Genomic DNA, 27,988 nt, shown 5'->3' with positions numbered 1-27,988 from the left:
CCAAACAACAGATACACAGCCATTTCTGCTCTTATAATAGGCACAAAAAATAAACCCCGTAGCAAACTTCACTTTCAAAAGCCCCGGTCGGCATTCGCTCGGTGTGTCACACATTATGAGCGCCCGTAAATCTGTACATTGTTGTATGTGTCTCGAGCACAACAAAGGACGACACTCCCCTCTTGGCGCAATGAACCGCACGCGCTCCTTCTCATGCTACCCATGATGCCCCGCGCGCGTCTGCTTGGATCGAGCCGCCATGTTGTCGGTGTGAAAGCTGGGAGCTGCTGCGAACCGGGGCTGAAATCCGTCACCATCCGCATCCTCCACCTGTGAGTATCCCTCTATTCTGAAACCGTATTTCCCTCCTGAACCGTTTTAGCTCACCTCGCGTTTATATTTGGGAGTTATGATGCGTAACGAGTGATTTCGAGGGCTTTATTATAAGGCAGTGGCTCCCCCTCCTCTCCCCGGGGTTTCCTCTAGCTAGTGCTCTTCCTGTCCAGACGGCCCGGGCCTTTTGTTAACGGGAAGAGGACCTGTGGAATAGCGGCTTACAGACTATCAGGTACCGGTTCGTGCGTTTTACATACCCGCTTGTGTCTGTTTTATATCGGAAACCGGCTATGTTTGACCGTTTAGGCCGTGTAACAGTCATTATAACGTTTGATCAAAGCCTTGCCAGACAGTTCCGCCCCTCACCGATTCCCATGTCGCGAATTAATGTGACAACTCCGATAAACGCCTCTGCTTCACGACTGTCTGAAGTCACCGGGTTCGTGTACCCCGTTATTGACCGTATATGCTCTTCCTCCTGAGGGTTAATGCGCGCTTCTTTTGTTACCTGTGTGTGTTATCATGATGCAAACGCATGCTTTGGTCATCATGGGTAACGAGTTACGGTATCTCTGCCCACTTCCGGGAGGTGAACATGCAGCCGCTCAGGAGCTCTGGTTTCCGGGTGTCTGTGCAGCTCGGGCCATGTAATGGCGAAACTGATCAGGCTGTAAAGTGCATGTAATCTATGAGGACAATGGCTGTCTCAACTTTGGGTATCATATGCGTCACGTCGAGGTAGGCAGCTGAATAGCTTATATGTCGGTGCAACAGTGCTCTTTTCTTTACCCGTGGTCCTTTTTCTTTTTTTTTTTTCTTTTTTTTTTTTGATAAATAAAAAAGTCTTTAAGAGTTATAAGCCATGAACCAAACCAACCAGCTACAAGGTGATTATTATAACATATTATCATATGTATCATAACATTACAAACGTTGAAAAGTATTCGAGCTAAAGAGTTATTTTGGTGGGATTTGCTTGTTTCAGTTTTTTGTTCGCTGGAGATTCTTTGCAGAATCATTGCTAATAGATTCTGGCTGATGATAAACATGATTGTTTAAAAAAAGAAAAAAAAAAAAAAAGTTGAGGAAATGCATGCTGAATGCGGGCTTCAACAAAACACCCTCGTGCTTAACAGATTAGAAGTTATTGTTAAAAATCTATTCCACTATTTAGAAAATAAATGTGTTTTTTTGTACTTCTGGAGTCTGACTATTGCACTTTAGTTTCAGAGCAAGTTTGTTGTTCGGCTTAAATGAGAGACAAATAAGGGTCATGCTGTGACCAATGTGAAGGGGAGTTCGGGTTTGATCGGGGGATTTCTGTATCACTCATTGTGGGATTTTATCTTTTCCACAAGTGTGAATGTGTTTTTCCATATGAAGTGAAGCCTAGGTCAGAGATTCTCTACAGGTTTTGCTTCAAAACCCAGATTTTTCCTTGGATAACCGAATATATTTAATGAAGTCGGATTCACGTTTTCTTTTACCTTGCATGGTTTTGTTTTGAGGATGAGGGCATGTCACATAATCTGTCCATGTCGGTGTATGTCTCATTTGTCATAGTTTCTGCCAAGCAAGTGTTTCATGAAGCTGTTCTGCAGGGCTGCACAATATAGAAATGATAAAAATATCGCAAATGTATATATCGTGATATGCATTTCGCAATAACTGTTGGTCATGAACAAAAGACAAAGAGAAAATCACTCACTAGCTTTAATAAGAATCATTTTATATTTAATTCACTGTGAAAACTAAGCAGTGTTTATTTTTACGTTTGATTATTCAGTTTCTGTTGTTAAATAACCCTAATGTAGGATAACCTGAAACCCGTGGTTTACACTGATGTTAAAATAACACTTATGCCACAGTAAAACACTGATGTTCACTTTTAGAAGTTGTAGGGGTGTTCTCTTGTCACAAAAAGAATGTGAAACACGTATGTTGGTTATATAATTTTAAATAAATTTAAAAAATAATTTTACACACTTATTGTATCACATATCGAATATCGCATTATTTAATGAGTTATCGCATTTTTCTTCAATATCGTGCAGCCCTACTCTTCAGTCTGTGGTGGTTTGACTCCTGGTTTTGACCTTTATTTGCTGGTTTATGGGACCATGTTGATCATTTAAAAGAGGTGTGGGATGAATGTTGTTCTGATGAAGGAGTGCTGTGTGCACACAGCTATCTCAGTCTTTTTAAACAGTGTGTTGCTTCACCCTGTGTACTATCTTGATGTGAAGCTCAGGGCATTACTTCATCAATGTGTACAGGATTACACCTAATGGGGATCTTGTGCAGCTGTATAATCTTGCTGCGTTGCAATTACAGCGTTTGAACTTCCAAGGGACAAATTTAAACAGACATTTAAAAAGTAGGCCTATATGTTAACTGGTAAAGAGCAAAAAGAGGGATTTAAATTGTGTGTTGAGTAGACATTGCTTGTTATTTAGTATCCTTGAAATTAAGGCTATCACTAATGATTATTTTGGTAATAGGTTGATTATTTTGACGATTAATTGAGTTGTCGGATACATTTTTTGTAGTAATATAAATAGACTTATGTGAACAATAACCCTTAATGACTTAAAATACATGGGTATAATAACAATGAGGCAATAATAATTGGTTTAAATAAAGTATCAAAAGCAAGTAATAGTATTGTTTTATTGAACAACACTGTTAAAATGCAAAATATATAATAGAAACATAATCAACTTGTGTGCATTACGTATTAAAACAAATACCTGGAGAGTGGCGCAAATGGCCTGGAGATTGCTGTTGTTACACTTTACAGCATGATCAAATCATTGTTAAATATTGGACAAATATTTAATTCAAATGTCCATTAATGTTTAATATTTGGCCACTTCTTTACGATAGAAATGCTTGAGCAAGAACATGTGGACATCAAAACATGCAAACTCAGAGAACTTTTGAAATCGTGATTAATAACAGTTTGGATATTTAGAAACATTGATGTGTTCTCCTGTGTTGGCTTAGGTTTATAAATGATTAAGCAACCCAAACTCGCAGCATATGCAGAGATGGGGTTTGTTAACCGACCATGCCTATAAATGATAACAGTGCAACACTTAGCGTGAAATACAAAGCGAATCAGATGTTCCCAAACCTGAACAAACTGCACATGCCGAGACTGAGTTTGTGTGGAGCAGCATTTACTGTGAAATAATGACACTTAAATAATTATTTATTTAAGTGAATCCAAGACTTTGTGATTTCACAATAGCACTATGCTATAATATTATTTTTAAATTGTTTTAATATATCGTGCAGCTTTTGAAAACGCTCTAATAATGCGGTTCATGGATTTTTGTCCGTGGAATGCGCCACTTCCGGTATTTTTGGGGTTAATTAAACACGGTCAAATTGCAATCGAGGATTATTTTTTATTATCAAGTACTCAAATTTAATTGAGGAATCGTGACATCCCTAGTTGAAATACAAATTTTTTTTAATTAATTTTTTTAATTAATTTTTTTATATTAGCAAAAGTTTTAGTAATTTTTAGGGCTGTCAAACGATTAATCGCGATTAATCGCATCCAAAATAAAAGTTTGTTTTTACATAATATATGTGTGTGTATGGAGTATAATTATTTTCTATATATAAATACACACACATGCATGTATATATTTAAGAAATATTTGCATGTATATACTGTGTATATATATTTATATTATATATAATTTATATTATATATAATATTTTATATATAAATAACAAATTTTTCTTAAATATATGCATGTGTGTGTATTTATATATAGAAAATAATTATACTCCATACACACACATATATTATGTGAACACAAACTTTTATTTTGGATGCGATTAATCGCGATTAATCGTTTGACAGCCCTAGTAATTTTGTATTTTTTTTTTTTTTAAATGCCTGCAAAGTTTTTTTTTTTTTTTTTAGTTTCTTTAGTAGGCTACATGAAGTTAAACTTAAAGTATGGTTAATAAAAAATGGTTTTAGATTGAGTTAACTATTCTAACTCTACCTAGACTATATCTTACAGTAGGCGTTTCCATTACAGATTTGCGCAAATTATTATTTTTTCTAAATGTCGACAAAAAACTATTGCGAAATGATGGCGTTTCCATTAACCGATGTTATGCGACTAAAACTTCTTCTCGCGATAAGTAAATCCAAAAACCATGGCAACGGATGTTGGTAGGTTTATGTACTATATCCCGGCCACTGCACTAGCCATTATTATTAATGGAAGGAGACGTAGGCCTATGTGTGTTTTCTAAGCATTAATGGAAGGAACGAACCTTATACTTGTGTTGTGAGTGGCATGTATGAGTGTTTCTGGGTGTTTCTCCCTCATATCTGCTTCGAGGTCTTTGATTGTGGCATTTATTTGAGGTTTAGAATCCAGTATTCCTGTAATTATTTTGTCTTATATGAATTTAATAAAGAACTCTGTCCTGTATTCTGTCCAAACACACCGCGCCATCTACGTCAGGTGACCTGTAAATGCGCAAAAACTGTTTCCTTTGCGGTTTTGCGAAATAATATTTATTTTTCGAATTGCCTGAAAAACCACCTCATGCGAGCGTGTCAATTTTTTTGCGATAAATGGGATTTTTTGTGAAATTGATGTGTTTCCATTGGGCTTATTTTCAATTCGCAATTTCAATTTGCTCTATTTGAAGGGTAATGGAAACGCGGCTAGTAAGAGGCCTAATTCTTCTCTTATTTCTTTGTGCCTTTTGTCCCATCACATGATCTTCCAGCCCGTTGGAGCTCCAGTTTCCTAAACCTCTGTTACTAATGGGACTAACGACAAATCTGTGGTCCTTTCAAACAGTTGTCAGGGTTTCATGACACAGTGTCTTTAAAATGCTTGTGGTTTATTCTTAATCCATTTCATCAGTTTGGAATTGGTTTTCACATTGTGTTGTCTCAGTATGCTTTCACTAGCAGTGCAATAACTTTCATTAGTGTATTAAATGCATCACATAGTCTAAATATCTTGACACTCTGCATCCAAGTTCTTCTGCTGGCCTCCTACCCGTAATTAAACCTGGTTTCATTTAATGCTAAATTATGTGTGTTAGTATGAAAGCTCCAGTGCCTGGTGAATATTTCAGCTGAGTGTGACAGTCCGCTAACAAAGTTATGAAAGGTGGTTATGAAATAAACTTAGTACCTTTTTGGAGAGACTATTATTTCCAGAAGGATCTAGCCTATGTGACATAATTCACTCTCAGTGCTGCCAACACCTCTGGCACCATTTTGGGGTGAGATTACACCAATGCATCAGGATTTTGCATTTGGGATTAATTTGATGTTTGTGGTGGCCTATATCTACATATCTCACTTTAAAAGATCAGTTCAGTTTTAGATGTGAAAGCAAGAGCAAAACTCTTGTGGTCTCTCTTTTTTTTTTAGGTGTTGCTGAAACCAAAAATGCTCTTGTTCATTTTTTTTTTTAGGCTATTTATAGCAATATTATTTATTGAACGTAACAATTTATATTTCAATTTTATGTTGTAGTTAATTTCACCAAAAACAAATTTCCTTGTCTTTTTTCATGTAGGTAAATGTAATAATTTTTCTAAAAGTACCTTTACCGAAGTTAAGACACATGTCCTTATAGCTATATCCACATAAGACATGATTGCATATTTAATTCTGTTAAAGTGTTTCTGTTTGTTAATAAGCAGAAATACAGAAATTGAAATCATATTATTGATGGCTGATATATCAGCATGTAAATGAAAACAGGATAACTGTAATTTCCTTGCAAGCAGAAATAAGGAGAAAACAAGTGTAACTGTGTCACAAGAGGAACTTTTTTTTCCCCCCTCCTTGTTATTGCACATCTTTTGGCTTGAGGTGCTGTGGCAGGAATGTTTTGCAGAGAACCCTGTTATCCACGATAAATGGCTGTTATATGCCGACTCAGTAGTGAGTAGGCTAGGGATTCAAAATAATTGCTGTTTTAGATCAACCTTTTGTCCTGATTTGGCTTTTGTTTAAGTGGCGCATGGCCCAAATGTTACGGAAAAACATTTGGATAATTAAATGTATATTTTCTTTGTTGTGTATGAATTGGCTATATGTATTGCAAGACAAATAGTGAAATTATATATATATATATATATATATATATATATCTTTTTCTTTTTTTTTTTTTTCTTTTTTTCAAAACAATAACAAAGGTGTAGCTTGATGAAGCCTTGAATGAGCGTGGAATCATGGGAGTTGTTGTCTTCACTGCTTGGAAAGCCATTTGATAGGACTCGTGATCGTGGGTGAGCTGATGTATTAAAGTTTTATAAATGTTACTGTGCTACGGTGAAACTGAAAGCCCGGGAGATTTTACGTTGCTGTTTTTATTATGCTTATGCCGCAGTCGCCCACTGCCGCTCCTTTCACGTTGTTTATGCATATTTTATGATTAAATGTTATGATTTATGTTACGATTAATGTTGTTTAACGTCCACCTCCTTCGTCCCTGAACTTGAACTTTGTATACACTTATGTTTATTCATTTAAATTCACATTATTTTATTTCATTCTAATGAAATGGCCACAAATGCTGAATTACTACTCATACAGGTCACTTTATTTGACGAATTTATCTGTCTCTGAGACATGGTAAGTAACTCAAGAAAATGACTAACCGTGTTGAGCTATATAACAATGATTTGTTTTCTGTCGATAAAAGTATCCAAACTGTTGCTCTCCTGTATAAAAAAAACCCTGCATAGTATATTAAAGTGTCTTTGGTGTTTCTATGATCTCTACGAAAGTAAAACTGGAAATCAACGGTAGTGCAGATTAGGGTTGCAAAGGGGCGGAAAATTTCCGGTAAATTTCCGGAAAGTTTCCGGTAAATTTCCATGGGAAGTTAAGCTGGGGAATTTTGGAAATATTCATTACCACGGCAACCACTTGCGCGTCCACTCTGAAAGTAACTGTGCACATAAGAGACGGATAGATACATTATGTAAGGTTATTTCTATTCGTTAGAATATTGATATGACCTTGTTGTCAAGTAAGCCCCGTTGCGAGCATGTGCGTCTCTCTAAACTTTCAGTGTGCTGCACTGCTGTAGTTGACTTCTGCGCCTTCCCCCCCGAAAATATCACGTTAATTTTGAAAACGTAATTCCTTTTGTGGATCCTCTTGGTCTTTCTTCATGTTTCTTTGACAAATATCAGTGTCTCAGTATCACACACACTGCACGCGAGTTAACCATGCCTGCTTATTTACATGTCGCGGTATACACAGAATAAAAAAATCTGTTACGGTTGACATTTTCTTACGCGGTAATGATATATACCGTCATACCGCCCAGCCCTACTTATGTGGTAAATAAAGTTATGATAGCTTATTTAGCATCTAACTTATCAGCTTGCTATCTACTAGATGAATACATTTGTATGTGATATTTGCAATTTAAACATTTAATAAATATATTTCCTCATAATATCATCAAAACTTACTTCACTTTGTTTAGTCCACAGGCTCAAATGTCTGCCTTCAATAGTCTTGTGCTTTGGGCTTCTGTACATGTGATGGAGGCATGCACAGTGCCAGTAGGGGGTGTGGTCTCAATAGACATGCAGTAAGCAGTGTGCTATGTGCATGTGATTGAGGAATGGCATGGATATTCAAGTGTATTTGAATGGCATCTGTTTGTTTTAGTCAAGATTATGCTAAAATATACTTTCCTCAACTACATTTAAGTTCCCTATGAAGAGCCAACCTTCAACTTTGAAAATTCCCAGTTTATTCCCGTTTATTCCCATAAATTCCTGTTAATTCCCTTAAATTCCCATTAATTCCCATGGAAAGTTTCCATCTTTGAAAATTCCCAGAATTTTGCAACCCTAGTGCAGATATGACATCATTGACAGGCGACCCAAAGATACGGGCTGTTACACTGGTTAAAATAGCTGATTTCTCAGGATTTAAGCGTTGGGAATTTTTGGGATATGTAAGTACACAAGTCAACAAAATATATAACATTGTTCGTGAGGTTTTGGTATATTGTAATCCAAAAATCTTACGTATTGTGCCTTTAAGTGAATTTCAAAAGTAAAACTTTTTGTAACTTAAAATTATTTTTTACAAAATAATACTTCGTGTCAGTGAGTGTAATGTATTGCATTCAGTAATATGACAATGCTTAAGTATTTTTTTTCTTTTTTTTTTCACCCATTATGTATTTTTATGTTTATGTGCCACTAATGTAATGAAATATTTAAGTTCTGAGTATTAAAAGAGAACGTCCAGCTAGAAATTGACCTTTTCTCATCAGGAAAATTTGTTTCAGTGGAAATTCCTCCATAGTTTCGACTCTTAACTTTCCCCAGCATTTCCAAAGTCACTGTGACAATGATATCAGATGCACATTTCAATGAGAATGAAATGACTCAATTTGACAGACCCGCTCTGCTTGATTAACTTGAACAACAACCTCTGCTTTCCCCACTGAGCCTCAGCAAGTGTGTGCGATGTCGTAATGAGCGCTGACTATCACACTGATGGATTGAATTGACCTCGTTCCAGCCCAGACCATGTGTCTCTTCTTTTCTGTTGCCTTATATTTTCATGGGTCAGGGATTTTATTTTGTTTGTCCTTGATTCAATGGAATCCGTATCAGATTTACTGTGCTGTTACTGTTTAACTCCATAGATCTTTCTTTAAAATAAGTAAAGTTGGTTTGATTTTGTCATTTCTTGCAATATTTTGTGAGCCTTATCTTCAGCCTTGCTTTGAGAGACACAGCTGTGGTAATATGGTAACTGAATGCACTTTGAGTGCAAAGCAATCCCTGATGCCTTAGGGGTTAATAGTGTTTTGTTTTGTTCTTGTGTTACAGTCTCTGGTGGAATGAGCGTAGCGTGTGTGTTGAAGAGGAAAGCTGTGCTCTGGCAGGATTCGTTCAGCCCCCACCTGAGACTGCCTCCCCCTGACAGGCCATTACCCAGCATGCCTGTGGTGCTGAGTGCTGCGGGCCACCCCCCCCAACCCGGCCCTTCTCCTCAGGCCCCTCCCCCTACGCAGGGAGCAGGGCGCTCTCAAGATGACGCCATGGTGGATTACTTCTTCCAGCGGCAACATGGCGACCAGCCCGGCTACAACAATTGCAAACACCGCTGGCCAACTGGTGACAACATTCATGCAGACAACCAGGTGAGAACTGTGTGAAATTGACCAGGTAGATGCTTTTTTTTTTAAAGAGGACCTATTTATAATATTTTACAAAGTCTTGATTTTGTTGTTAGGGTCTACTAGAATAAAACATTTTCCCCATTGATTCAGCTCCTCTCTTCCCAGTAACGCTCTTTTTAGTTCCTTTCTATGAAGCTCCTCCTTCTAAAAAGCACAATGTGCTCTGATTGGTCGGCTGGACCAGTGTTTTGTGATTGGTCAACTGCTTCGAGCGTGTTTGGGAAATGTCCCGCCCCTTAACATAACCGCCAGTTTAAACGCGCTACTAATTCGCTCAATCAGCCCCCGCCCCTTCATTTTGCCATGTGCTTTGATTGGACGCCTGGAACAATCAGAATCGGCTGGAATTATTTAAATGAGGAATATTGTGATTCCCGGAAGAAAACTCAAGACTACAATGGAGGCGTTTCAGGCATAGATATATTTACATAGATGCCGCTTAAGCGGCTGTTTCTATTGGCCGCTGTACGTAAGCCATCCGCCATATTAGAACTATCAAAGCCGGTCTTTGAACATTCGAGAGCAAGTTGACTGAGCGTCTGCAACCCTACGTAGATGCATGTATGAATATCTATATCTGCAATAGACTTCAGCAGATGATTTTGCTAAACTAACTATTGTATTTTTATGATATTTGTATTTTTGTAATTTAATTTTTGCCATGAAAATAGCTTTGAATGCTGACATGGCACTAAATAAAATAATCTGAATCTGCTAAACTAACACAATACAACAAGATGAAGGTGGCAGCTAACACAACATTAAAAAGTTACCATAAGTAAAATGAAAACCATTAAACTGAGTTATAAAAACACAAACTGACACATTCTCACCTGTGAAAGGATATCCCATTTATTTGGGAATTTAAATCTCAGTGGTTTCACAACCAGAAGCTGCGCAATGTTGTGGCATCATTGATTCTTACTGTGAGTGAAACACGCTGACTGTTCCAAGATGGCGCGTGTGTGTGGCATCTACGTATACATATCTTTGCAGAGCTTTTTCATTCTCAAACAGCAACATTACACACTAAAGAAAGTTGAACATGCAAAAAACATAATAGGTCCTCTTTAATTGTATAAAATTGAATCTTATAATAATTGTATAATATTTCACACAGGTACGATCAATGGATGAGCTGAACCATGACTTCCAGGCACTTGCGCTGGAGGGCCGAGCCATGGGAGAGGTGAGAGACCTTTTCTTCCTCATCATCTTCTTAATACTTCATTTCTCATTCTTATGTTTTTAATGTCTGATGTTCCCGCTCTGCAGCAGCTCCTAACTGGGAAGAAGTTCTGGGAAACTGATGATTCAGGGAAAGATGGACCAAAAGGGATCTTTCTGGACCAGTGGAGAGACAGTGCTTGGGGAACCTCTGGTGTGTGTGTGTGTGCAGATGGCATGGTTGTATTTTACATATTTAGTTTTTTTCTCTCTAATGTCCCTTTTATTTTCCCTCTGTAGATCACTCGGTGTCCCAGCCAATTATGGTGCAGCGCCGACCTGGTCAGGGTTTCCATCCCGTGGGAGAGGCGGGATCTGTGCTGTCGCCCCGCTCTGAGAGCGGTGGATTAGGCGTGTCTATGGTGGAGTATGTTCTTAGCTCCTCCCCTGCTGAGAAAATGGACTCGTGTTTGCGCAAAGGAGCATTTGTGAGTCTTGATTATTAATCTTTTATCATCAAAACATTCTTATTTGTCTTTATGAAAGGGATACTTCACCGATTATCATTAAGCTTTGTATCAGTAGAAACCTGGTAGTATTTTCGAGTGACCGTGCTTCCCTCCCTCATGTCCCCCTGAGATGAGAGATTTCTGTATTATGTGTCTGGAAAAAAACCTCTGATGACGAAAAAATCCTCATTTTGTGTCATCAGAGGCTTTTTTGTCCAGAGGCGAGAGACTCCAGCCAGTAGGAGGAGCTCGTTCCGCATGTCTTCAACCCGCCCATAGGGGGATCTCACCATAAAACGCCGTCTTTTCAGTTTCGAGTCGACTAGTAGCCTAGTTGTATCATTTCTTCCGACACTGCCCTCTGTAACCGGTAGGCGTGGCTTGGGAGTGGCCTCGTAGGGCAGCAAGTGCATTCTGGGAGTTGTAGTCTTTCATCCACATGAGCCAAAAATACATTTTCTGGCTTTTCTCAGTCTAGAAGTCACCAACTTCTAAAATAATTTCACATTTCTACTACATAAATGACCCAATTTAAATACACATTCATCTTTCCAGCGGTGAAATATCCCTTTAAGGTTAGAAATGGTTCACACAAAGCTGAAAATTCATTATTTGTGACCCTCATGTTTCCAAAGTCATGGTTTTGAATGAAAGTAACATTACATTTTTGGATGAACTGTTCCTTTAGCACCTGAAATCCTTGTCATTTTTACTTCAATTTCATTCTTTTTCTCTTAGGGTCCCAGAGACTCGGAGGCTGATGACCCTGAGAAAAGGGTGGAACAAAAACCCAAAACTACATTTGATACCGAGCGGAAGGAACTGAAAGAGACAGAGCCAGACGTTTTGGATAACCCCAATGGACTGCCCAATCAGAATGGACTTGATGTGGACGTTAAGGATTTTAGGTATACACCATCAAAAAAGTATAATAAGTTAACGACTGCTCAGTTTACAAAAAAAAAAAAAAGATTGTTTTTATTACACAAGAATGCATCAAATTGATCAAATGTGACAGTAAAGATATTGGTAATGTTACAAATCATTAAAATAATTTCTGAAGGACCATGGTATACTGAAAACTGAGTAATGATGCTGAAAATTCAGCTTTGATCACAAGAATAAATTACATTTTAAAATATATTCAAGTAGAAAAGTTGTAAAAAAAAAAAAAGGCTATATATTGGATTTTTGATCAGATAAATGCAGGCTTGATTGAGCATAAGAGACTCCTCAAAAATATAAAAACTTACTGACCTCAAACTTTGGAAAGGTAATGTTTATCCTCCCTCAGTTCGCTTTGTGGGGCTTTCCATATCATAATAAAATGACATGAAATTATATGTATAGGCAAAAACAATGGGATTTTTTTTTTTTTTTTCAATCACCAATAAATTTTGGGGTTTCAGGATTTTTTTTTTAACCAAAATTTGTATAAAGATTATTCTCAACTATGTTATGAAAGCTATAATGGAATGAATTGATACACCATTTTACTTTATGCAATATGTGGGTAAAATGTCCATAAATGAATATTCCCATTCAATGCAATGTATATATACACTGTATCTAATGTGCACATTAATGTGTTCTTGGAGCAACATTTAATGAAAAAAGAAGTGTAATAATTGGAGTAATAATTGGCAACATTTTAATAATAATATCTAATATTTCATAGGAATATTGATGTCCAATTTATTTCCATATTCACTTGTTGTCTCCCAAAATGCCTGATAAACATGATGTAAGTCCTGATGTCCTCTACAGTGGACATGTATGAAATCAATGCCCTGTTCTGTAACAAAGTAATTTTTTTTTATTTGAAACCCCATAACATTTTCCTGAGATGTTGGTTTATGAAATACAATTTGAAAAGTAGTCCGATTTAAATTATAATTACAATATATTATCATATTTCCTACATTTGATCGCTAAATTAATGTCAGACATTTTTAAAGACCAAGGAGAAGTTGTTTTCATGGTGAAACCTCCAAACATTTGGTATCTCTGAAAAGTCCTGAATGTGCTCTTTACAGGACACCCAGGTTGTGTCATGTGACATGTATGATGTCAGAGTAATTCACTAAAATATAATGTCCACTACAGTGGACAAAAGTCTATTCCTGGGTCTCAGGAGGATATGTGTACTTTCAGTATTTCTAAAATGTATTGAATACACACCTCTCTGGTTTCTTCCCCAGTCGTACTCCTGGTAACTGCCCTCCGACTGGTCCAGAGGTGGAGTTGGGTGGACCAGAAATGGTTGGAGGTGCAGGGCCAAAACCAGCAGAGGAGTTTTCAAATGTTGAAACCCAAAATGTGACCCTGGACCCCATGGAATCTGTTTCTATGGAGACTTTGCAGTTTGATTACACTGGAGGCCAGCTGCCTCTCGACTCCACAGCTGCTACCGTCAGCCTGTTCGACTACAACTCCCCTCAACAGGTGAATATCTGATGCTGCTAGCACTTTCAACTCTCAAGACTATAATAATAATGTGTGTATTTATAAATATTTGTGTTGTTGCTATTAAAGGCCGCACATGTCAAGGCTAACTTTGAAAAACCTTTGTTTGAAGTAATGTGCCACAATACCGTTCAGCTTCTTTGGAAGTTATTCTGGAAAAGTAATTATTAGTCACATTTGCATATGCTTCTGAAGCCTTTGCATATATGACTATAAACAAATGCAAATGTTTAATGTCTGATAAAAGCTTCATGTATTGCAGCTGTTCCAGAGGCCCAGCGCTCTGGCAGTGCAGCAGCTCACGGCGGCCCAGCAGCAGCAGTACGCGCTCGCCGCAGCTCAACAACAACACATCGGTGAGTTTCAGCGTCGCTCTGAGTGTCCAGATGACTTAAAGGTGCAGTGAGCAATTTATGAGGAGCACTGTTGACGTTTGAAATCAACCCTACCCAAAAGAAACACACCCCTCCCTTAATTGCTCCGTCCCCAAAATAACAAACACGCTAACAGCTGGCACATCAGACAGCAAGTACGGATGAACCAGCCCAATGTTACGTGCGTATCAAGCTGATAAAGCAACCTCGGCATGTTTTTTTTTTCCTCCTATTTACACAGCTATGCACAAACATGTTTTTTTTCAGCACACACACACAGAACAGACATCTAGCAAATATTCACAAAATTGTTTGTTTGGGTGTTGGTTTAAATTTTCAACAGCGTTCCTCAGAAAACACTTACTGCACTTTTAATGGACAAATGATTTATTTAATTTGGTTTCTTATTGGTTGTGCGTTAGGTTTGGCCCAAGCTGCATTCGTACAGAATCCGTACATCATTAGCACTGCTCCTCCAGGCACTGATCCGTACGCCGCCGGCCTCGCTGCTGCCGCAACGCTAGGTGAGAGATCTTGCTTACCATTTAAGATGGATATGTATCATGTCGGTTATTAAAGTTTAAAATGATTATGTAAATATAAAGTATGTTGATGAGTCCAATCGGCATTACTTTGGGGTTCTGATCACCCTATTGTTTGTGATTTTAAGCTGACTACATTATTCTATTTTCTTCCCAAATAAATAAATGCATAGATTTATTACAACATGGAAAACAATTAGCCTAGCAACATGAAAAACACTAAGAATTTTAATTTATATTGTACAATTGACCAACTAGAATTAATTGTTCTAGAGAGCTTCAAAATGTATTTTTAATTTTTTTCTTTTATGCTCACCAAGGCTGCATTTATTTCATGAAAAAAAAACATTAATATTGTAAAATAATTACAATTTAAAATAACTATTTCCCATTTAAATGTATTTAAAGAAGGGATTTATTCCTGTGATCAAAGCTGAATTTTCAGCATCATTACTCCAGTCTTCAGTGTCACATGATCCTTCTGAAATCATTCTAATATGATGATTTGCTGCTAAAGAAACATTTATAAATGTTGACAGCAGTTCTGCTGCTTAACATTTAAATTTTTTCCAGGATTTTTTGATAAATAGAAAAAAACAGAAAAAAAAAACAGCATTTATTTGAAATAGAATTCTTTTGATCAATCTTTGTTGAATACATTTTTTAAAGAATCATACTGACCCCAAACCTTTGAATGCACATTAAATGTGGACTCACTCAATCTTCAATATGCAAATATACAAATGCTTTGAATGAAAGTGTCAATGTGCGGCAGATTTCTTTGTACTTGAACGATGACAGTACAGACTGCATTTTAATGCCGTACTCGCTGTGACAGGAGCAGTCTGTTGCTCACAGTCTGGAGTGGATAAGAAGTGTTGCTCATGATGCCTGATAGTTTGGACGGCGTTCTCCAGAGGCTTGAGATTTAGCTCCAGGATTGAGGCAGTCTGCTTGACTAAGCCACACACACAAACACACACACCTGCTTTGATGCTCCTGAAGCAGAGTACAAAGGCAGAGGAAATGGCTGCCGACTCTCGATTCCCGTGTAAATCAAAGCCCCTGAGCCTCCTCTGAAAACAGTGTGCTTTGGCCCTTCATCTGAGCAATGACGTGTGTGTGTGTCTTTCAGGTCCAGCGGTAATGCCCCCTCAGTACTATGGTGTGACTCCATGGGGCGTGTATCCGGCCAACCTATTCCAGCAGCAAGCCGCCACCCCCTCCAACTCGGCCAACCAGCAGTCAGCAGCACAGAACCAACAGAACCAACAACAGGTAAGAGTTTAGCCAATCAGAGCGCTTGAACTGCTCGAATCTGGATAAATTGAGAATCGCAATTTAAAATGATTCTTCCATGATTCAGAACTGACGACTAAACAAAATAACATGTAATTTACTAGAGCTTCTGAAAGTGTTAATTGCTGCAGTCTATTTAAAAATATTTAATTAAAAAATAACTATTTGAATGAATGATTCATTGACTTCATTACTGGATGAATCATCATTTTTTTAATGAATCTCTTGAATGAATGAATCAATCCCAATCCATTCACTGTCACTTGTCGCCACCTACTGGTGTAATGATGTAATTGATACAATCTTTATTCGAAGCATCAAGTTACTTTTAAAAGGTGACTTAAGCCCTATTCGGACGGGACTAGTTTAACATGGAGAGGTGGGGTAAAGTGAAAATTACCAGAGCTTCTCTGTGATTTTAGTCCCGTCTGAATGTGCCATCTCAGTAATCATTACGGACAATGTCAGTAAAGATTACGGCGACTTTTACCTTCAGTAAAAAGGTCCGGAAAAATAACCTCAGGTTAAACTAATCCTGTGCGAATGGACCCGGTGTAAATATGTACGTAAATATTTCATCATTTCCTGTTTGAAAGTAGTTTTCTGCGTTTTTTCAAGTATGGAGACGCTTAAAAAATAATTCAGTCGCGTTCTAGGCGCTGGGACGAGTCTGTGGCAAAACTCAAGTGTTTTACACACACCATTCAGATCAGAAAGAAGATCGAAAGCACTTGTTAAAGGCACGAAACATCTTTTAGCGTTAGGTAAGTGCCTATTACCAACACAATCCAATCTGAAGTTAATTAATCGTTCGACCGGACATAACTGTTTTACATATATATATAAATACAGGTTATATGTGTTTGTGCACGTGATATCAGGAAGCAACGTAATACGCACATGACGTCAGGAGGGTAACGGCGGTGTGTAAATCGAGTTACTCTCCCACTTCTGCTGGTTTTACTGAGATATCTTATCCCGTGTGAATTGGCCATTAATATTACAGAAGTCCTGTGGTAAAATTACATTACTCCATCTACCCTTGTAAAGTTAATCCCGTCCGAATAGGGCTTTACTCTAATTTTATCGCTACTGTAGACATCAGTGTTTATATCCGAGCTATAAACTTTTATCCCAGTACTTTAATTATTGAATTAGCATAGAAATAGTGACATTGTGTGGTTGAATAGACAGTTTGTGAAGCTGTTTCATATCTATACATGACAACTGCTCTCTCTGGGTCAGAACACAGATCTGAAAGTTCGCTGTGATCGTACTTGTCAAAGGTTTAATAGACAAAGGTGAATCGTTGTCATTTAGGAATAAGAACGCGTTGGTGTTTGAATTGAGTTTGCGATGTTAAAAAGTCGCAACACAAATACATTCAACTCATCAGCCAATCTTTGACCTTTGTTTGCCCCAGGTGATGCGTGCAGGTGGAAACCAACGACCTCTGACTCCCAGTCAAGGACAGCAGGGTCAGCAGACAGAGCAGCTCGTAGCAGCAGCAGCGGTGAACTCAGCCTTGGCTTTTGGACAGGGTCTGGCAGCAGGCGTACCTGGTAAGGGACTTGATTAAAGAGATTTTAAAGAGGTGTTCACACTGACAGTGATTTTCAAGAAAATGTGACCCAAGAAAGTTGATTTGAGGTGACTGATGCGGTTGCCGTTGGAACACAATTGAGTAATGTTTAACCTTATGCAAATGGACAATACCAGGATCCTGATAATCATAGAAAACCAAGAAATACCAGGAAATAAAAAAAATAAAATAATAATTCATTTGGTATGTGATGGAAAGGAATTGTTGCTACCATTAGAAAATTATTATTATTATTTATTTTTTATTTTTTTTCAGCATAGGCATTAACAGTAAAAGTGACAGTAAAGACATTTTATAATGTTCCAAAACATTTCTATTTCAAATAAATGTTCTTTGTTGTTCTTTCTATTCATCAAAGATTCCTGAAAAATGTATCAGTTTCCCCAAAATAAAATAAAAATATGCAGCACAAATGTTTTAAAGAGTGATAATCAACATATTATAATGATGCTGAAAATTCTGCTTTATCACATTAAAAATCGCACCAGCCCCAAACTTTTGAATGTAGAAAGTGATATTTTATTAAATAAGATATTTCATTAGCTAAAAATTGATTAAACTAATCACTGATGACTGGGAAAAGTGGGAAAATTAATTGAAAGTGTGGAAAGCCTGGACTGTCAGTTGAAATGTTAGTGGATACAACAGTCTTGTTGGGACACCGTCTATCAACCAACAGTTCAGCGACTTTAATCAGCAGTTCAATCGCTGTTAGTGTGAACAGCTCAAACTTCACAGTTAGAACAGTGTCTGATTAAGACGTGTCTGTGGTATTTCAGGTTATCCTATGTTGGCTCCAGCTGCGTATTATGACCAGACAGGTGCGCTTGTGGTGAACACAGGTGCTCGTGGAGGACCAGTTCGACTGATGGCCCCTGCATCGGTTATCATCAGCCCGTCAGCAGGTACGTGTTTGAAAATGACAAATCAACCACCATTAAACACTCTCAGAAACTTGTCTTGTATTTGGTATTAAAACCTTATGGATTTAAAGGAACAGCTCACCCAAAAATTAAAATTCTGTCTTTATTTACTTGTAAATCCATAAGACTTTTTCATCTTTGGAACACAAATTAAGATATTTTTTATTCCACATGTTCAAGCTTCAAAAGTACATAAAGACATTGTATAATTAATCCGTTCTGATTTCCCAGTGGCCGCTGCTGCCGCCTCAGCGGGCGGGGGTAATGCCGGTCTCGGTGGCGGAGCAAGTGGGCCGTTTCGCGCGTTGAGTTCTCAGCAGGGTCCCGGACAGCAAGGGAGCGGGGCGTTGGGAGGGAGCTCTTTTTACGGGAGTGGATCCCCAAGCTCCTCCTCACAGAGCTCCTCACTATTTTCACAAGGCTCTGCCCAACCGGGAAACACCTCACTTGGATTCAATGCCAACCCGTCGTCTTCTCTGGGAGCCACGCTTGGAGCAGCACTCGGGGGTTTTGGCACAGCAGGTATGTTTAGTTGGTTATCTCAAGTTTCGTTATGTTGAAAATAAAAATCACTATATTATTGCTAGAGGGTTATTCCTCCTAGCGGCAAATCTACTTTAATATATATATATACACACATCACGTCTGGACGAGTTGAAGCTAATTGCCTAAAGTCCAGAAAGAGCCAGTCTGAAGATTTTGGACAGTCATAGTTGACCAATTTCACAGAAAATCACATAGTATGTGATGGGCACAGACAGCTTTAGACTATGAATCCATCCAGTCAGAGGATATTTATTTATTTATTCAGATTTTGGAAATTTTTACATAGAGTTTGTGTTCGAAAGGACCTGAAAGTCTAGTAGTGTGTGATCCTGTCATTAGCTATATGATGCTGTCGTAGATTTTTCCCTAAACCTAACTAAATCCTATCTCATCTGACCTAAGCCTACCTGGGCCTATAATATTTATACTCTAGCGTGTCTATACATCGACGTCGGCTGGGTGCTAATACCTGTTCCCGTAACTAACTTTCTTCCTGCGCAGGAATAATTGACAAACAGACCTTAGCAAATGTCCTTTAAATGCTTTAATCACGGCTGGAGGATCTCTCGAGCAGTTCTCAGAGAATCTCCCCCAAAAAGAAGCAAGGCCGGAGGATCTCAGACAAATTCCATTGAGAATCCCCCCAGCTAACACGAATACAACAGTTTTTATAGAATAAGGCGGCATGGCAAAAATGTCATACTGCATTACATAATTTCCCCACAATTTGATTGGTTTTCATAGACAAACCCTTCTGTTACCAGGTAAAGCAAACTTTGTTTTAATGATTACTTCATTGTTAATCACAAGGTTCAAAATTAGTCATCTGTCTAGTTTCAATTCCCAAACTTATTTATACACCCACACAACCAAAGTCAAAGGGGTATGGCAAAAATACAACATCCAAAAACACAGGACAGTTTTAGTACATTGTGTTTCAAAGTGTATGTTAGGCATGAAAAGAGAAGTAAGGTTAGATGTTAGAGACATGGTTAGTTTAATATACAGTTTACTATTTTATCTATTAAAAATCTACCACAATGCCCAGTCGGCAAGTGTATGATGCCTATCTGTTCTAATTTTAAAAGCTGTGGCATGTATTCCAGCTTGAAGTGAACTTTAAAACGTACTGCACTGCAGGACCAAACAACAAAAATCATATTTGTTCCTAATGCTTAAATGTTTTAGATGGAATCAGATTTGCATTTAATCTGACTCCAGTTTAATTTTTGCATGTCCGTTTGTTTGTTTTTTTAGTGGCTAATTCCAGTTCCAGTGGGTCACGTCGGGATTCTCTGACGGGTAGCTCTGATCTGTACAAGCGCACACCCAGCAGCCTCACCCCTATTGGCCATGGGGGTTTCTACAATGGCCTCAGCTTTAGCTCCTCCCCTGGCCCAGTAGGCATGCCTCTTCCAAACCAAGGCCCCTCCCACTCTCTCACCCCGCCTCCCTCACTCTCAACTCATGGATCTTCAAGCAGTCTTAACCTTGGTGAGTACGTGAATGAATGAGGTATTTATATAGCGCTTTCATATGTACTACTGTACACCCAAAGCGCTGAACAATCATATCAGGGAATCTCTCCTCAACCACCACCAGTGTGCAGCATCCACAGTACAACAGCGCCAGTGCGCTCACCACACACCAGCTATGGGTGGAGAGGAGAGAGAGTGATAGAGACAAATCAGTGGATGGGGATTATTAGGAGGCCATGATTGGGTAAGGGCCAATGGAGGGAATTTGGCCAGGACACCCCTACTCTTTACAAGAGTGCCATGGGATTTTTAATGACCACAGAGTTGCTCATTATCATTTAAAGAGACATGCACCAAAATGGGTCGCTGTGAACAGAACTGTTTTTAGGAGGTAAATGTGTTGTTTTACACAACCATTGAGGAATTTTAACCTAAGTATGTTACAAACTTTACATGAAGACCCTAAAGCAGGGTTCACCAATCTCGGTCCTGGAGGGCCACTGTCCTGCAGAGTTTAGCTCCAACCCCAATTAAACACACTTGAACCAGCTAATCAAGGTCTCACTAGGCATACTAGAAACTACAGGTGTGTTGGAGCTGGTTGGAGCTAAACTCTGCAGGACAGCGGCCCTCCAGGACCGAGATTGGTGAACCCTGCCCTAAAGAATCATACCAAGTTGTGGAAAATGGGCATGTGACGACCCCTTTAAACATATTTAATGAATTGAATCTCCCTTCTGGCGCCTCCCCCTCAGGTGGACTGACCAATGGCAGTGGGCGTTTCATCTCGGCAGCTCCAGGAGCGGAGGCGAAGTACCGCAATGCCACCACAGGTTCGTCTCTCTTCAGTCCCAGCAGCCAGCTCTTCCCTTCCTCTCGGCTACGTTATGGGATGTCTGACGTGATGCCTTCGGGACGCAGCCGTCTCCTCGAGGACTTCAGAAACAACCGCTACCCCAACCTACAGCTGAGAGAGATCGCGGGACACGTCATGGAGTTCTCTCAGGACCAGCACGGCTCCAGGTCTGCTACAGCTCACATGTTAGAAAGTCAGAACCCTTATATCAGCATTTCGGCATGATATGATAATAGTGGGAATAATAAATAAAAGGTCTAAAATGTTTAAAAAAAATAAAAAATTTGGATTTTGTTCAGGTTTATCCAGCTGAAATTGGAGAGAGCAAGTCCTGCAGAACGTCAGTTGGTCTTCAACGAGATACTACAGGCAGCCTACCAGCTCATGGTGGATGTGTTTGGAAATTACGTCATCCAGAAGTTCTTTGAGGTATTACTGAGTAAATAAAATAATAAATAAAATAAAATCTAATGAACTGTGTGGTTTAACATGAGGAAAGTGAGGTTGCAGGTTCAGATTGGGACCCGGGGCCGGTTTCACAAAGATGGACTTTGACTATGGCTTAGATATAGTAGATAGTCAGACTTCAGATAGACATCTAAATCAGACCGTTGCACAAAGCACTTAAGACTCTGACTATCTTAAGTAGGACTACACTGCAATGCATTCTGGGTAAAATAAGACACTTTTCAAAAAAAAACAAAAAACATGGCGGATCGAGTAAGCGCATTCAACCGCTCAGTGCAGTTTACCCCAGCGGAAAATATGTGTTTGTTGGAGGAGTATAACAGTTACAAGGACGTTTTACTTGGGAAATTTAGTGGAGAATGTAGTAACAAGAAGAAATGTTTAAATTATGAGCCATTTTCCCTTTTCTTTTGGCTGTTTGTAATGTAACTGATTGTTACTGCTGGTTGCCAAGGTAATAGAGTCTTAGACCTAAGTTGGCCTGGGGGTCAGGTGTCTAATTTTTTTGGTCAATTAAATTAAGTCAGTCTTTATTTGTGTGAAACAGTCTAACTTGCATTAGACTATGAGCAAATTTTAGACTTGTCTAACACTATAGACCGGTCTAAAATAGCGTTGTGAAACCGGCCCCTGATTTGGGACCGCATTAAGTCACATTATACACATGAATTTAGCTTATTTTTCTTTTAGTCATTCTTTATGTACGCAAGATGACTTTGGTGTTGTGTGTAAAATAAATGAAATGTAAAAAGGATCGGCGCAATAGGCATAAGCTTCAGCCGACACCTTTTCGGTCAAGCAAGTTTTTTTTTTTTTTTTTTTATATTGTTTACACTGTAATTTAATTTTTGTTTCTATGTTTGCTTGTAAATTGGTTTTCTTTTTTTTCTTTCTTTTGAAGTTGACCGAAATAAACTTAACTAACTAACATTTATTTATATAATACGGATTGTTTCAATGCAGCTTCACAGTAATATACAGGAAAGTAACAGTTTCAAGTTCATCAGTTATGTGCATTAAGTACTGGATGTCAATTAGGATGCTAAAAGCAGTTTTATGTGTTTAGTTTGGCAGTCTGGATCAGAAGTTGGCGCTGGCCGAGCGGATCCGTGGTCATGTTTTATCCCTGGCGCTGCAGATGTACGGCTGCAGAGTGATCCAGAAAGCTCTGGAGTTCATCCCTTCGGACCAACAAGTCATTGTAAGTTGATGAAAGGCTGAACGCTCATGTTGTAATTATTCACATGGCTGTGGTGAAGTTACAGTGTATGAATTGAATCAAATTTGTTTGTGTCTCTTACAGAATGAGATGGTTCGAGAGCTTGATGGGCACGTGTTAAAGTGTGTGAAGGATCAAAATGGCAATCATGTTGTGCAGAAATGCATTGAGTGTGTCCAGCCTCATGCTCTTCAGTTCATCATTGATGCATTCAAAGGACAGGTGTGTCTCTTTTGAATTGTGTGAAACGCTGTGTGTTTGAATATAAGTGCTTTGGGTGTGTATGTTTGTGTACCATGGGAACTTTTATGACTTATTTTTGGAGGCCTTCATTTTTGAAGCACAACTTCAGTGCAGAATCTCAGTATAACAAATGAAACATAATTTCAATAATAATATGAAGATACATAATACTCAGCTATTCCTATTTTTGTGTAGAGAAAGTTTAACATGAAATTAAAAATACACTACCATTGAAAAGTTTGAGTCAGACCTTTTTTGCGGTAAGATTTAAAAAACAATTATCTATTATGCTCACCAAGGCTGCAATCATTTTCATATATTATTGTATATTATATTGTTTTAAATATTATTAATTGTTAATATATTTGAATTTGTAATTTATTCCATTGATTCATTTGCCAATGTTCTTTTCTAGCAGCCATGCTTAATATTTTTGTCGAAACGATACATAATTTTTTTTCAGAATTCTTTGATTAATAGAAAGTTCAAAAGAACAGCATTTATTTGAATTAAATACACATATATACATACATACATACATGCACACATACACACACATATATATATATATACTTTTTTTGTGTGGTGGAGCCAATCTGAACAAATATTTGTAGAACTGCAGTCTTGTCAAATTCAGTGTTTCCTCTTTAATGGACCGCACTGGCCAAAATGGCTGCAACAGTGAACGAGTAGTCTATGGGACCCATGTTCTTTTAAAATGAATACTGGGGACAGAAAAGTCTACTCACATGCATTTTCTGACCTGTCTGTGCTGTGAGAAAACTGCATTATCATCCAGTTGTGTCTGGAGCGGCTTACTTTGAAATGTATTTAAAACCTTTGTCTCTTGTGTGCATGTTTAACTAATAACTGTGTGTGTTGTGCAGGTGTTTGCTCTGTCCACACACCCATATGGTTGTCGGGTGATCCAGCGTATTCTGGAGCACTGCCTGCCTGAGCAGACTCTCCCGATACTGGAGGAAATACATCAGCACACCGAGCAGCTGGTCCAGGTAATTTATGAAGCCGTCTCTTTCTGCACTGAACCAGGATCTTAGCCATTCCTCTTAAGAATGTTTTTTATCCCCCGTCCCCATATAGGATCAGTATGGGAATTATGTAATTCAGCATGTTTTGGAGCACGGCCGCGCTGAGGACAAGAGCAAGATTGTGTCTGAAATCCGAGGAAATGTTTTGGGGCTCAGCCAGCATAAGTTTGCCAGGTACGCACAAAGAATTTACGCACGCATGATAAACCGTCACACAAATATGAGCAAGTGTCTTATTTCAGAGCCGCTTGTGTTTTCATTCACAGTAACGTGGTGGAAAAGTGTGTGACCCACTCGCTGCGTGCCGAGAGGGCGATGCTGATTGATGAGGTGTGCAGTATGGCGGACGGGCCCCACAGTGCCTTATACACCATGATGAAGGACCAGTATGCGAACTATGTTGTGCAGAAGATGATCGATGTGGCTGAGCCGACACAACGCAAGATTGTAATGCACAAGGTGCGGCTGCTATTTCGTCATCAGTATTTCTTCTTTTCCTGTTTGTGCCAAAGTGGGACTGGGCGGTATGATGATATGGCAACGATATAAAGCGTCCATTAGAGCTGCAGGATTAATTATTAAAAGATCTCGATTCAAACTCTAACGTGATCCTCTTCATGAATGACAACGATTCGGCCATGTCTATTAAAACAATAAAAAATCAGTAATTTATTAAGATATTATTAAAGTTTTAATATATTTTAATTTGTGATTTATTGTTGATTCATGTGCCAATGTTCTTTTTTTGCAGCCATGCTTAATATTTTTGTCGAAACAGTGATACATTTATTTTTTCAGAGTTCTTTGATCTAATAGAAAGTTTAAAAGAACACAATTTATTTGTAATATTTATTTTTGTAACATTATAAAGTGACTCAGCAAACATTCAGATCTGTGTTCTGAGCCAGAGAGAGCAGGTGTCATGTATAGTTATGAAATGGCTTCACAAACTACACAATATAATTATTTCTATTGCAATAATTCAAATGATCACAGAAGTACTGGGATAAAAGTTTATAGTCCGGATATAGAGACTGATGTCTACGGTAGCGATCAGATTGGAGTGAATCACCTTTTAAAAGTAACTTGATGCTTCAAATAGTCAATTACATCGTTACACCAGTAGGTGGCGACAAGAGACCGTTAAAATATATTTTTCATTGAATCGTTAGCTCAAGAGATTAGTTCAAAAACACTGATTCATCCATTGAATCATTCGTTCAAAAAAATAATTAATTCATATATGTATACATTTATATTTTTGTGGTGGAGCCAGTCTGAACTTTGAAAAAATCCTGTCAGTTATTTGTAGAACTGCAGTCTTGTCAAATTCAGTGTTTCCTCTTTAATGGACCGCACTGGCCAAAATGGCTGCAACAGTGAATGAGTAGTCTATGGGACCCATGTTCTTTTAAAATGAATACTGGGGACAGAAAAGTCTACTTACATGCATTTTGCCGTGAGAAAACGGCATTGATAATTTCTGACACACTCAATACAGCAAACATTTAAATCTGCGTTTGCGTTGCCGCTGACTGACTAAGAGCAGTTGTCATGTATAGATATGAAACAGCCACACAGTATCATTTAAATAATTGAAAGTACGATAATCATATCATTACATTGTTACACCAGTAGGTGGCGACAAGAGACTGTTAAAAAATATATTTGTCATTGAATTATTCAAGAGATTCGTTCCAAAACAAGTCTAACCCTAACCCACAGAATTGTCAAAATGCCCATTATGTGGAGTATTTACTTAAACACAGTAGATTATATCTTAAATTAACAAACAGTTGGGTGAAAACCGGATGTGTCAGTAAATTTAGTTTGTGCATTTAGTCTTAAAGTGACAGCAGCCTAATATACAATAGCATTTCTTGCATTTCAACTTTTAGATACAGTAGGTTTATTTATTTAATTTGTACATTTGTTCTATTGTATTAATCCTAGTGTTTTTATTTGCTGCTTTGTTCTTATTTTTAGTAACAATATTGTGAACATATGGTGAAATATGTTTTCGGTCGTATCGCCCACCCCTATGCTAAAGTGTCAAAGAATTGTGATGAATGTTTTGTGATGGATTTCGCTTGGTTGTGTGTAGATCCGGCCCCATATTGCAACGCTGCGGAAGTACACGTACGGAAAGCACATTTTGGCCAAGCTGGAGAAGTACTACATGAAGAACGGCGTTGACCTCGGCCCACTCTGTGCACCTCCTAACGGCATCATGTAAACCCTTCCCATAATTCCTCTAGGATGGCCGTCTGTGCGAGCGTGCTTGTCCACAGTCGACGACGTAGGGATGTTGGGGCGGAGAGTCGAAACCTTCTCCTCAACACTGAATCATCCCCAGGTTGTTGTGACCTGTTTTTTTTGTGTTTGTTTTTCCTCTCCCTTTTAGCATTTCTTCCGTTTTTTGCTCTACTACCTAAATGACGGTCCTTTTCGGTCCTGTATGAAATGAGAGAATATTTGATTTATCCCATGTTCAATCATGTAGGCTTGCGCAAACACACTTTATTGCTTCGCAACACCTTTCTAACTCGCATATTCTTTCATAACACACACAAACACACACACATACATACATTATCACTAACACTTGATTGCTAACACGCAGACATTTAGCATGGGAGACGTTTTTGGTCTTGCTTCTATAAACTATTTAGTGCATACTTGGTGTAGACCTTTGCATATATATATAAATATATATATAAAACTTTGTAGTTTTTCTGGTTTTTGATGTCCAATCTGTATCTATAATCTTCCCCTGTAGTGAATACATACTTCTGATTGTATAATTGTACATTTGTAAACCTTCGCTAATGTAAATGTGGACTCGCTTCTACAGCCCTTTTTTGGTATGAGGAGAAAAAAAAGAAAAACGACAAAATGGAAAAAAAGAAAATCTTGTGCATTTCAGTGTAAATTCTCACCTCTTTGGTTGTGGTTTCTGAGTTATGAGTTGTTATATATTGTAAATTGTAATATCAGATTTTTTTGTTGGTTTTGAAGCCCTTTGAATTATTACTGCATAGATGTACAAAGAACAGAGAAAAGTGCGCACTCTGCTTTTAGCCATTCACCAGCCACCTCTTTTTCACCTCCACTCATCCCTTTCTTTTTTTAAGATCTTTTATAGTCCCTCCCTGACTCCTGGGCAGGTAGCAGCAAGCGCGTGTGTGTGTATGTGTGTGTGACGCGCTCGACTGCCCTGGGTCAGAGTCGGAGGTGTGTACAGATTTGCCATTCTTTTGTCTACTTGTAAGTGATTGTAACATACTGGCCATTGGTTTTTGATTTGGAACACTCTCTGGTGTATATTTAAACAGCCTTGTGTATATTTCCTATGATTCTCTTTATGCAGGCACACTTGTAACCATAATGTGTATAGGTAACAGATGCTGTGTGTGCTTTCTGCCTGGGCAACTATTTTTTGTAACTCCAGTTGTAGATTGTCTCTAAACAACGTGTGATCTTTATTTTGAAACAAAACAATGAAAAAATTTCAAAATTTCACAACGGCCTCTGACTCTTCCTTTCCATGTGTTCGGGACTGGGATCATTATGTCTATAAGCTATTCTGTCATAATTCTATTAGGAAAAATGTTGTTTTGGACTAATTTTAGTTGCTTTAGTTTATCATCACAACTTTAATGTACACACTGGACCTCTTATGC

General features: G+C 38.3%; 1 protein-coding gene across 3 annotated transcripts; it reads left to right on the top strand.

Moving 5' to 3' along the window:
* The first annotated feature begins 216 nt into the window (after positions 1–216).
* On the top strand, positions 217–27,471 carry pum1 (pumilio RNA-binding family member 1). Of its 3 annotated transcripts, none has more exons than XM_079879118.1 (22): positions 217–332; positions 9,211–9,524; positions 10,684–10,752; positions 10,842–10,944; positions 11,031–11,218; positions 11,978–12,147; positions 13,441–13,684; positions 13,968–14,061; positions 14,502–14,603; positions 15,757–15,899; positions 17,344–17,482; positions 18,303–18,428; positions 18,678–18,968; positions 20,250–20,486; positions 21,226–21,493; positions 21,626–21,755; positions 22,861–22,995; positions 23,098–23,235; positions 24,144–24,269; positions 24,358–24,479; positions 24,572–24,764; positions 26,410–27,471. In XM_079879118.1, exons 2-22 carry the CDS (start codon positions 9,222–9,224, stop codon positions 26,539–26,541), a joined length of 3,453 nt encoding a protein of 1,150 aa, XP_079735244.1. In that variant the 5' UTR covers positions 217–332; positions 9,211–9,221; the 3' UTR covers positions 26,542–27,471. The 3 variants fall into 3 exon arrangements, with proteins under 3 accessions (XP_079735244.1, XP_079735243.1, XP_079735242.1); XM_079879117.1 differs by having other exon boundaries at positions 10,839–10,944; XM_079879116.1 differs by having other exon boundaries at positions 10,839–10,944; positions 13,953–14,061.
* Positions 27,472–27,988: the final 517 nt, after the last annotated feature.

Source organism: Squalius cephalus, assembly GCF_949319135.1.
Source record: "Squalius cephalus genome assembly, chromosome: 8".
NCBI classification, from domain to species: domain Eukaryota; kingdom Metazoa; phylum Chordata; class Actinopteri; order Cypriniformes; family Leuciscidae; genus Squalius; species Squalius cephalus.
This window is presented reverse-complemented; position numbering and strand designations above follow the sequence as displayed.